The following is a 12,270-nucleotide window of genomic DNA, read 5'->3' on the forward strand; positions in this document are numbered from 1 at the left end:
GGAGGGACTTCTTCTCATGGGGCGTTATTTTGAGTTTCATAGTGGCTCAACTACAGCAGCTAAAACATTTATACTTTTCAAAAATTTTTAAGCCTTTCTACATTTTTATGTATGGAAAACTATAGGCCAGACTAACACACTGGAAGCAACAGCTGGCAAAGATGCAAAGGGTAATTGAAACAGCTTCAAAAAAAAAGTTTAGAGAATCTGTAGAGTAGTCTCCCTGGGGGAGAAGCTGAACCACGATGTTGTTCGTGGGAAACTGCAAAGATGAGTTTTGAGACCACCCACAAAACAGGCATTTTTCAGCAACTTCATTGCAAATTTTGTAATGTGTGAGATGGGAACCACATATTTCTCATCTGAAATAGAAAATTGACTGATATGCTGATGATACTAAGTGACAATGCAAGTAATTCATAATATGTGTTTTTGGTTCTGCAGTTGCTGTCTACAAATAGATTGTATGATTTTCATTATTTGATGCCTCATCCTTTTGTTTCCCCCAGCAGAGGTGATGGTGACAAGAACAAGCAGCTGCCAATCAGACAGCAGTGGGTTCATGGAGGAGCTGCCAGAGCCCTTAGTTTTGCAAGTAAGGAATCGATCAATATTCTATATTAATCAGCAGGTCTGTGAAAACTCTGTAACCCTGGCACAAGTAACAAACAAACAAATAAATAATCATGGAGTCAGGAAAGCTTAATTAAAACAAATTCACCTTCCTAGAAAACCTCATAAGGCAAGAAGCATTCTCAGAGCTTTGTGCAATTCTCCCACCACTCTAATGCAAGATTTGCACAAGGTTAGAGAATAAATGAGACATGAATCTTTGATTCTTTGGTTTGCTGGGTATTTAGAGATGCATTTGAAGATGTCTTCTGGGCCCAGGGGTGCCCAGAACAAAGTAGTGGTTGCCAAATGAAAATGATAGTAAAACTGTAATATTCTTTTTTTTTTTTTCCTCTCCCTTTTTTTCTTCTTTTATTTTCTTCAGAATTCATCTTTGTCAGGAAAGATGAATATTATTTCTGATAACTACAATGAAGAAACAGCCCTGTCACATAGGACAAAGTTTCCTATGTTAAATCAAGATTTCCAGCAAAATCCAGATGATTGTTTTACTGAGGTCTTCATCACAGCTTATGAGAGCATCTTGACAGTATCTAAGCCAACAAAAGCATGCAGTGACCAGGGAGAAGAGATTAGTCTCCTGCTGACTGCAGAAAATGGTGATTATCAGGCCCGTAATGGTGAGCTACAGAGTCTTGTCCAGGAAAGATTACACAATATGGACAAGAAAGAGCATAAAACTGGAAGAAAGCAACTGGAAAAAGAGGAGTGCATGAAACAGTACACTCCTTGTTTTAAGAGTGATACTCAGGATGAAGGAGATCCTATCTCCTCAAAATCTGATCATCAGTTTTGTTTCAGTACAGGGCATAAAAATGCAAATATAGCCTTCACTGAACTGAGTGATACAAACCATGCAGTCATCAGTGAGGGCAAACACAGAGGCAACGATGAAGGTGAGAGGTGCCTGACTGAAAAGCACATTGGATTTGCATATCAAGAAAATGCCCATGGAAGCAGTATAGAACATGTTAAAGGACAGTGGTGGGGCCAGGAAGTGGTTGGCAAAGATGGTACCCTGCTTGCAGTGAATGAGGAGACAAATAGACAGATGCTCTGCAACTTGGATAGTAATGCAAAAAATACAAGATACTTCTCTGAAAGGGGGCTCCCAGAAACTCTGTGTCAGGGCATGGCAGTGCAGAGTGGGAGTAGTGCCACTTCAACCAGCACTTCACAAGTATCTTGCAGTCCTCTGTGCTGCCTAGCAGAAGGGCCTGGATTAAGCTCCCCTGAAGATCAACAGACTGGTAGCATAAGGGAGATGCTAGGTGCTGACAAACCTGAACAGGCAGGCACTGTCCAAAACTGCGAAATGACTCGTACTCCTCTGAAATCTGTTACTGTTCAGATGCCTTCAGGGCTGGAGTTTACTTCAAGGGTGAAGTGCAAAGGGCAAAATGCTCCTTGCATTGAAAGCCTTGCTAAGGATGACCCTGTGGACATGTTCAGCGTGTTAGCACTCCCTGATGGTCGTCGTCTTGTGTGGTCAGACCCAGGGGCTTCAAAGGATGGTGTGAAGCAGACCACTGAGTCCTCCAGCCAAACTGACACCCTCGCCAGGAAAACCAGGCTGTCACCACTGCTTTGTCCACCCCATAGCCACCTGACAAAATCAGCCTCTCTAGACAGCATGCTCTTTGGCAAATACAGGTCGCACCACTGGGGTGAAACCTCTGGCATCACAGGTGCACAGGGCAATCACTGCTGTCGCTGCTGCCACAGCTGCTGCTCAAGGACATATCCTGTGGCTGTTTCTCCCCATCGCCTTGTAGGCTGCTGCTCAAACCACGCCACCACCAAGCTGCAGCTCTTGAAGACACTGACACTCCTGCAGAAAACTGCGATGCGAAATATTCCTCAAGTGAGTAGGTTCCTTCAAATAATAATATATAGATGGCTGACACACTTATTTGCTAAATGCGCAAGCTATCTTTATCTTTCCTCTCCTATTTTGCTTGTTTCTTTAGTGAGACATATCTTGGGAATAAAACTGAGAAAATGGGGAGGGAAAGAAGCACTCCGTTCTGGACAGAAGTGGCAAACATGTCTGTGTACCTTCAGTTTTGTTGGGCCACTTACTTTCATAATGTATGTTCATCAACTCAGTCTTAAAATATTTACTGTGAACTAGGTTATTAAATTTTCAGATTAAGTGCAGAGAAGAAATAAGATTTGATTTAGAGAATGAGTTTCAATTAGTTTCTGTGAATCAGATGATTTACAGTAACTGAGTATTGTACTGGGTAGAAGAAGCAAGGTTATATAATTTAGTGCAATCCTCTTTTACTGAGAACTAACTTAATTTATATTATAGTGTTTGTTAAATACTGAATGTGCATATGCAGATACATACCATAAGCCAAACTGATTTAAATCAAAGGGAAGAGCAACTTCTCAGAGCCTCAAGTCATTTTATCATGGTAGAGTAAGCAGTTTTCATTAAATCTAAGGCTGTGTTAAGATGACCATTTGCAATAAAAAGATCAATAGTAAAAAGTCACCACATTATTATTTTTTTGGTCAGAATTGTTGAGAGGTCCCAAAAGTTGTGAAAGACTTAGGGTGTGTTGGGTAAGAAAGAAAGGAATGGAACTGAAAAGGGCTTTTATGTCCTGGGAAAAATGTAGTGCAGTATACATCCAGCTTCTTTGCAGGACTTCCTGTTTTTCCTCTTTTGATGCCACATCGTTGAATATATAAATCTGCAATGTCTTGTCTTTTAACATTATATGGAAAAACATGCATTTGTTAGCTATCATGCTGTTGCCACAAGATGGCAGTGAATCAGTAACTTATGGTGGACTAGAAGCTTGTTCTCACTGATTACTACTTAATCACTCTTCTAATAGGGGCTAGTGGTGATTTTTCTTCTGCAGTCTGTGGACAGGGAGTGTGGGAGGAAAAGGCTTTGCACCATACTGTTATCCAAGATCTGTCCTTAGGGATATGGCTTAACATCACCATCACTGTGCAATAAGAGAGTGAATATACTGAATATTAGCCACTCTAGATATTTCATGGGTGCGTATTTTTGCTTTACACTAAAGGTAAGGTAGTTTCTATGTATTTTACTGTAAGAAGCTCTCTCAGGTTCTACCCCATTTATCAAGGGCATGTACAGGGAATGCAACCACTGTGGAGCAACTGGTAGATAATAATTGTACCCTACTTGTACTCACTTTACTTGAAACAATGGCCTGCCTTGGAGTGTTTCTGGGAAAATTAGTCCCCCCCCTCCATCCCTGTTGAGATTGAACTATGAATAAATCTATGTGAACATGTGCTCTGTGATATGCCTGAAGAGTCAGTGCCAGGGGAGCTGCCCTTACCTCATCCATAACATTTTCACAAACCTCGTTATACTTTTTGGATCTTTTGCATGGTGTTTTCCAGATTTCTGTTAGTCTTGAGGAATCATTTATATATAGTCCGTTGACTTCATAGTGACGTGCATGACAGGAGCTCTTCAGTCTCATTTGGGCACACCTTTCTGATGGCTAGATATCCTGATCGCTAGATTTGGTGGTGAGATGAAGTCCTCTTTATCATATGGGTACTGCTGACTTACATCCTAGCGCTCTCATCTAGGAACAGCCAAACTTCCTGAGGATCAAGATTAAAGACTGGAGGGGAGCTGAGGGGGGATGAGCAATCAGCCAACACTTGATCCGAAGGTCCTTGTAACAGTTGACTGCCTCAGTGGGGTGCATGATTGTTGTCCTAACCTATAGCATTAAGAGAACCAACTGTGCTCCGCATGGAGTAGACTCTTAGGAGAGCTCTGCTCCACTACAGTCATAGGACCAGCTCTGTCAAACCACTACCAATCTCTGATTAGCCCTTTCTGATGCTATCCTATGCCACTTGAAGTTAGATAGTTCATTTGCTGTTATGGGAAAATTTATCCCTGGGTTCATACACATCAAGAGCGTGCCTGTTGAAATGGAGATTGGGGATGAGGTTTATCAAATGCATGGGGAACATCTTTTGCTCTCGAGCTGAAGCTGTTCCTTCAGCAGGGCTGACTTCCTCATGTTTCAGGCCTTGGTGGGCCTGAGGGACACATTCAAGCATACAAACATGAAGAGATCTTCAAAGGCTGTGATTGCAGGGATTCAAAGAGATCAAGCATTGCCACACTTTGTAGACATGACTCTTACTCTTGGTCAGTTATGGTAGTCAGCAGAGGAGTGCAGGTTCCTACACTATCTTCCCATGATTTACTAGAGACTAAAATCTGCCAAAGCAAGAACATGCTGAACTCCTGCTTGCACTCTGAGCAATTTAAGATGTAATAGGGACATGCCTTCAGAAGGCAGGTGGTACTGTCTCCAAAATCACTTTGATGATGCTGTCTGCATTACTTCCTTTAATGAAGTGTTAAAAGTCAAGGAAAAGTATGTAAGATGTCTAGAAACAGACATCTATGGACTCTAGCAGCAGGATTTATTTTGATGTTACTAGCAGGTTGCACTTATATTATTCCTGTGCTCCAAAGTAGTAATGGGAAAATCTTAATGATTTTTTCTATACTATCGCTACTCATTCATCTGATCTTCTTTGAGACATTCCTGGTGTAGATGTTTACATCAGAGTAGATGTAAGTGATTAGTCATACTAGATTCCTTCACTCAGTCAAAAAAAAAAAATAATGGTGACGTTTAATGATTCTATGATTTATGGCATAGATCCTCTGACATGTTATGGGTGTCTAATTTTGAAACAGAACAATTGCTCTGTCACTGTACTTGGATGTTTATCTGTTATGGTAAATGTCTGCACTTCATTAGATAAATCCAATTCAAGCTGTCTAACAGGTAATAGATGAGAAATTATCAGAAACTTAGCAGAACCTGTCATGAAAGACATTTGTACCTCTCGTAGTACTTATATTTCTTCACTCTCATGCTTACTCTCCTTCTCCCTCTTCCTAGTTCTCTTTTTCAAAACAGTTTCTAACTTTCAGTGGACAGTAATTTCTCATTAATTCATAGTAACTCATCCTGCTGGAAGATAGTATCTGACGACAGCATAATATCAGGATTTATCACATTTTGCCAGATTTTTGATCAAAGTCCATTTCCCACTTCCGTGGCAAAAATGAAATTCCCATTGACTTGACTAGTGCCACATCATCCTACATCATTTAGGAAACAAGGTGGTGACTGGGATGCGAGTGATGCACCCAGCACAAACACACTTGAAGTGCCATCTGGACTTTCATGGCAGCTGCTCACAGAGCTCCTGTTGTGCAGGTAAGAGGTGGGCCCATGTCCTTTGCACTGTCAGCTTCAAATGCATTTGCCATGGAGGCAGTCAAAGAAAAGTAGTAAAGTGGGGTGTCTTCTTGCTTTTCTATGCAGTGTACCCTCCAGGAAATAGATCTAATGAAGATCTCCTGCCAGCACTTCCGTGAGAAGCTGGATGAGATTGAGCAACACCTGACCGAACAGCAGGCACTGCTTTCTGATGTTATGCCTCATGAAGGAAGGTAAAGGCAGCCCCACACACTTACTTAAATCCAAAGCTAGCACCAGCAACAGCCCATGGGCACTTACAGTCTGTCTGGACACTTGTGTTACCATTACTGGTCAGTGAGTTACAGCCGTAGGCATCCTGCAAGTGGAAAAGTATTGTGATTTTTGCTTAGAAGAAAGTCCAGCTGCTCTCCATACTGTTCAATCATGTATTATGAAGGGGAAAATTGCTCTATAAATGTAGACTAGATTTTTAGTGTGGAATTAATATATTTTAATAGTAATAGGAATCCAGGAACAGGTATCAGTTAGCTCTTCATGGATTCAGCCCACGTTCACAGTGATTATTGAGAAGCCTCATTTATACAAAAATTTCGTAGGGGCTTCTAGTCTTGAGCTGCATGAAAGTAGGACATTTATGCGGTCTTTGTGATAGTAATATATCGGAACTGATGAACCTGCCCAGACTCAAGCCCACTCTACAAATGCAACATGTTTAATTTTGCAAGTGGGATAACTGAAGACCTAGAGTAGAGTGGGCAATATTTTTTATTTTTTATATAATTTTTTGTAAGTTATTCCACGGTCATGGGTAGAAATCAGATGGCAACAGTGTGTGATACAGGCATTATGGTGGGGCTGAAGAAGAGGAGCGTGTTCATTGCCCATTCAAGTGTGCTTTCACTTCTGACCCTGCAGGGAGGAAAGCAGAAACCTGCAACTCCTACGGCAGGCCATTCGTCAGGAGGTGGCAGAGCTGGAATTTCAGCTGAATGATCGAACTTGCCAAGTCAGAGAGGGCATCCTGATGGTATGTTGCACAAGGCACCACTCTGGGTCTTGTGGGAAGTTTTCCTGACAAGTTTGGGTTAGAGGGTAAAGACTGTAATGGCCACTGATAGAAGTCCTTTTGCAGATTTTACATTAGATATATCTGTTGGAATAAAATGTCCTCTAGGCCTTTCTCCTCCTTTTTATGGCAATGTCTCATTTGCCAAACATAGCATATCTTCTTCAGACCAAGCATAAGAAGCAGGCATGCTTCATATACTCTTGTGTATCCTGCTTGATTCCTTTTATTATATTTTTATTACTGCAATATGCTTTTCCTTCTATTTTCTCTGCAGCAGCTGGACCAATTACTGGTAGAACAATCCCATCTGTTTTCTGAGCTTGGACTCTCTGATTGGAAGGGAGAAAGAAATGCCCAGAATAAACAAGCACTTCCAGATGCTGCTGACACTGTGCATCCTAGAAGTGGGTGCTCAAAAATGGTACTTCAAGGAGCTCCTAGCAAAAACATCACAGCAGTAGGCTCTCTATCTGCCCTGCAGCCAGGGGCACCCTTGGCACCATTTTCTACCAAGACAGTGCCTGAGCTGAATTCAGATGAGTCTGACCCACAGGAACCCTCCACCAGCAAAAAGGAAATAAAAGGACCTCCCCAAGCAAAAATGGACTTTAAGACCTTTATACGCAATGTAAGAAGCTGTTTTAGTCTCAGCCTCAAAGTTTTAAGTGGAAGGGATTGCTGACTCACAATGCAGTTGAGCTATGCAGTGCCTTGTTGCCGCAGCCTAGATCAGGACACTTTCCTGCTAAACGGTGTGTTCATCCCAAGGGACAGAGACTGTGCTTCAGGGCACTGTCAGCCTGCACAGACAGCACAGGAACAGGCTGGGACTGGACCTGCCTTGCTATTTCCCTCTAAGCTGTGGCAATGACCCAGATGCTCCAGAGAGAAGCATATATAAATACGTACATGATGTCTGCTAGGCTTGCTTGAACTCTGGATGCAACTGTTCAACTAATTGGTATATTCAAACCTCTCCCATAGTGTGAAATTAGTAATTTATGGCTTCAATTTGCAAAGCCAATTACCTGGTTTTACAAGGGCAGTAAAGGCAGTGAAACAGAAGGTTTGTTGTTTTTCCAAAGAAATTTAAAGTTAGCATTTCTGACAGATCTGATCTCACAATGTAATCATAAAAAAAAAAAAAAAAAAAAAAAAAAAGTTTGCTTGCCTTTCTGTTTATTAAATATTTCTAGCTAATTTCTTATCTGCCTTACACTTTGATGATCTGTTTTATCTCAACATGTGTCCCAATTTTTAAAGGAATGATCAAATGATCATTTTTTTAAGTGAACAGTTAGGGTCAAATTTTGCATAACATTCATATAAACACAGTTGGAAAGAATACTCTGTACTGTAATCTTACACTGTTTTCCTGATTTATGCTGATATTGCTATTGGTATTACCAAGCAGAATCAGATTCCTTTGCACACAAATCAAAGAATGAGAACCATAGACAGTAAGGAGCAAAAAACTGAAATGTATTTGATATCATGTTTTGTCATTCTTTTGTACCCATTTCCTTTTCTTGGTCATTTTCTCAACATAACACTTTTTCCTTTTGTTTATTTGTTTTTCAGTTGAAGAAATCTTTCAGAAGTCCTTTAGGTAATGATTCAGCAGAAGGGAAAGACTGATGGAGGACAGACTGATGGATTTTGTTATTAATAATTGTGGCCTTGCTCCTTCAATACATGGTATATCTCAGAAGCAAATGAGCAAAACGCTGCTTTATGCAAAGCAGTTTCATTTGCAATCAGGTGACTGGCCAGAAAAGCAGACATCTTCAAAGGATATTTCAAAAAGAGACACTGCATTTTGCTATTTTGTGAGTGCAAAACTTACTGTATTACTCTTGGCATGACACAGGGCTGTTCTTTGTAAAGTCATTTACAAAGAAGAGGAGAGGGCTTGTTTTAAGAAGAAACTTACAAACTTGTGGACAGCCTAGGCGGTACCTCTAGAAGCTATTCTCCTTAAACCCAGTTATTTTAACATAGTCCTTCAACCAATATTAACCCTCAGGTCCAAACTACCTTGTATAGCCAGCCCCTAGCCATCTTCAAGCTTTTAATTAGCTAGTAAAACCTAATTTGCCTCTGACTAATTTTATGAGGCTTGTATCTGTTGTCCGTATCAAATCAGGATCTCACTGATGATGTATAAAATGTTACATACCCACACTGTCAAACCATTACTGTGGATAGTCTCCTAGCTGTCCTCTTCATTTTCATGTTTGCTTCACACAAATCTAACTGAAGAAAAAAAAAAAGTAAAAAATAAAAATCACGGGATTATAAACCTTCAGTCAGAATCCTGGTTCAGTTTTCTGGGGAGTGCTCAGAACTTGGATTCATGCAGAAGAAAAAGAAACCCCCAAACCAACAAACAAACCAACAAACAAACAAAAAAACAGTAGAAAAGACCTCTCTGGTTTGGAGTTTAGCAGAGAAATCCAACTAGCTCATTTTCAAAGCAGTTTGTTCTACTGCTTTCAGTTTAGCCCTTCCCGGGCTGTGAGACGTCCTACTGGCTTGTTTGTTTAATGCTCTGGAGGGATCTTAGGTGTCATTTAGACTTTGGTGTTGCAAATCACAGTTCTGCAAAGGTGCAAATAGAAGTAGCATTTGCACATGTTTAAGGAGAAAATGGAGTCAAACATGCTGAGCAGCCTGGAGGCTCCCTGCACCTTGATGTTTCCACAGATGTTCAGGGCAATAAAATGATTGGGGGAGAGGTACATAACACAGGAACCGACAAGCTCTCCCACAGCCTGCTGGGCCATGAATTTTGCTAGTTGAAATTTGCCCCTTTCTTGAGACCCCACATGGGATTTGTACACCACTTCCACACTATCAAGTGTTTAAGAGTTTATATATCAAGATTTGTGACTTTGAAGCTGCTGGGATTAATCTTGACAGCAAGCGGCATGCAAACAGGACCAAAATAACCTTCACCTCTAGTACCTTATGAACTGCAATTGCAGATGCTGTACTTTGTGGAGTAAGGCAAATAAAGAGCAAGGTGAAGGATATACAATGATGCCAGTGCCAAAGGACTTCTGGAAGGAGCTAAGAATTTTCTTTTCCTTATCCACACCATAAAACAAGCTACTTTTTGAATGTGCCACTGCAGCATGTTAAGTAAAAGCTTTAAGTAGGTATGTGATGCTACAGACACTGTATGCCTGTCTTATATCCTTGTGCGCAGGTGGCAGCTATTCTTGATCACGAAGATCACATGGGACCTCTGGTGCCATTCAACTTCTACCATCTGCATTCACAGCCAGGACTGAATTTGACTCCTCATAACAAAACTTTCCTGTTTGAACAGTCTGTAGGTGATTTGTGTGTGCAGTCCAGTTCTTCACTTCACTTTAATTATAATCTCATGCAAGTTGTGGAGGGGATTGGGTTCACCATATGCAACACTCAGACATCCATAAATACAATGGTTAAGCTATAACCTCATAGCAATAAAAAACATGCGAAGCAAGGGGAAGGGGTAAAATCTTCTGATTTATGGTGGAGTACAATTTCATAAGTCCTCCAACCATATTACAAGAATGTCTGGATTGAGTCTCAGTGCTGCTGTCGAAGATGCAAGACCAAAAAAAATCATGCAGTCATTTTGTGACTGGGAAAGCCTGGAGTGGTACTGGTGACTGTAGCAACCCAGCTGTGTACCTTCTTTTCCTTCCACACATGGTGTTACCAGTCTTTTAAATGCTATCTTTTATTTCCCCTCAGGGCAGGGGAAATATTTACTCATAAGTAAATATGATGGGATTCTTAATGATAACTTCACAGAGTTAATGGAATAATGTATCTGATTGAGAAACATAATTGCTCTAGCTAGCTAAAACCATAGCTTGCAGGCTTACAAGGCATCAGGTCATACCTCAAGGGGGACTACATTCCTTGTGAAAAGCATTAGTGCTAACCAGTTCACAAGTCTGAAATCTAAAGAAAACCGACCTTGTCACACTTCAATGTTTCTGGGGAAAAAAAGTAAAAGCAAATAGGTGGAGAAATGGCAGTCATGGCAGTATTTGAACTAAAGACTGTTGTCCTCCTTATTCCAGCACTCAGAACTGACATGGGCTGAACCAATGGCTCTGTTTCATGAGACTGTCAAGGCCCCACAGATGTTCATGCAATATTGTTCAGATCTGCTATGGAAAAGTTATGCATAGGGACACTGCTCTTTTATAGTGGTACTGATTCTCCCTGCTCCAGCCCTCTTTCAGCATCTCTCACCTTCAAGAATCCTAAAACTGCAACCTCAAATTCTTGTAACTCCATGTTAAGGGCTCTACCTGTGCCCTGGTAACAATTTCTGGAGTACGAGGTCCACATGCTGTCTCACCAAAGCATGTGAGAGGAAACAAATTAGGAAGGCCAGGGGAGATCAGTGGAAAATAAAATTATAATAATAAAAAGGAAAAAAAAAAAAAAAAAGATTCCCTAAAAAAAAGCTAGAAAAATAAAAAAACTAATGATTTCTTTTGCTCACTGTAGTTCAGCACCATTTGTGTCACTTGGATTTTATTTTTTTGTCATTGTCTTTTGCCTTCATTGGTTTTCCCTGATGCCCCATAAATCTTTAAACCCTGAAGCTAAAAGAGGCTGCATTGTGCACCAGCTTTAATATTGATTTTGCTAGAGAGTATAAAATCTAGAGGGATAATAAGGAAATCCATCTAAGGTACCCTGCCACGGGCTCCCATTAGTCGCTTTACCAGGCATCAATTCAATAAACCCTCGAGAGCAGCACATGAATAAACATCAGAGCCTCCCTGGCATATTAATGCATCAGTTGCCTAATTGTCAATGCTGCCAACAGACTCCAAGAAAAGAAGTATCTTGGGAACTCAGTCCCTTTCAACTTCAAGTCCGACGTAGGTTTGACACCAGCTTAGGAGAAGGCTGGGCTCAGGAGAGGGGTATGACAGCCAAATAGCAGGGGACGGCTGCTTTTGGTGTGGTGCTGACTTTCTGCTGGATGCAAAGCTCAGCTTACATCTGCTGTCTCCATGCTGCACGTTGATGAGGTGCCCCAGGTCAGGCCCATGACTTTCTCCATGGAGGACTGGAGTTAGTATTTGAAAAAAAAATCTCAAATCTTGACCTCAAGCAAGAGGAGTAAACTTGTTCTGAGATGCTTGATATGAAAGCCTTTCTCCTCCAGGGCTACCAGCCAGCCCAGGTGGCAGGAACCCTGAGTCCTATTCCTGGCTTTTCCGTGTGTTCCCTGTGTGACTCATGTCTTTATCCCATGGGGACCCTTCTTCCATATTGCCT

At 41.1% G+C, this 12,270-nt stretch overlaps 1 protein-coding gene across 3 annotated transcripts in view; it reads left to right on the plus strand.

The window, feature by feature from the left end:
• Positions 1-11,427, plus strand: part of ITPRID1 (ITPR interacting domain containing 1) — a 50,772-nt gene extending 39,345 nt beyond the window's left edge. For 2 of the 3 annotated variants that reach the window (XM_068675036.1, XM_068675038.1), the window contains 6 exons: positions 510-595; positions 998-2,497; positions 6,000-6,127; positions 6,813-6,924; positions 7,241-7,594; positions 8,548-11,427. In XM_068675036.1, the coding sequence (XP_068531137.1) occupies positions 510-595; positions 998-2,497; positions 6,000-6,127; positions 6,813-6,924; positions 7,241-7,594; positions 8,548-8,604 (2,237 nt within the window). In that variant the 3' untranslated portion in view covers positions 8,605-11,427. The remainder of the gene's footprint in view (positions 1-509; positions 596-997; positions 2,498-5,999; positions 6,128-6,812; positions 6,925-7,240; positions 7,595-8,547) is intronic. The other variant, XM_068675037.1, reaches the window with a different exon arrangement.
• The last annotated feature ends 843 nt before the right edge of the window (positions 11,428-12,270 follow it).

Source organism: Anas acuta, chromosome 2, assembly GCF_963932015.1.
Source record: "Anas acuta chromosome 2, bAnaAcu1.1, whole genome shotgun sequence".
NCBI classification, from domain to species: Eukaryota; Metazoa; Chordata; class Aves; order Anseriformes; family Anatidae; genus Anas; species Anas acuta.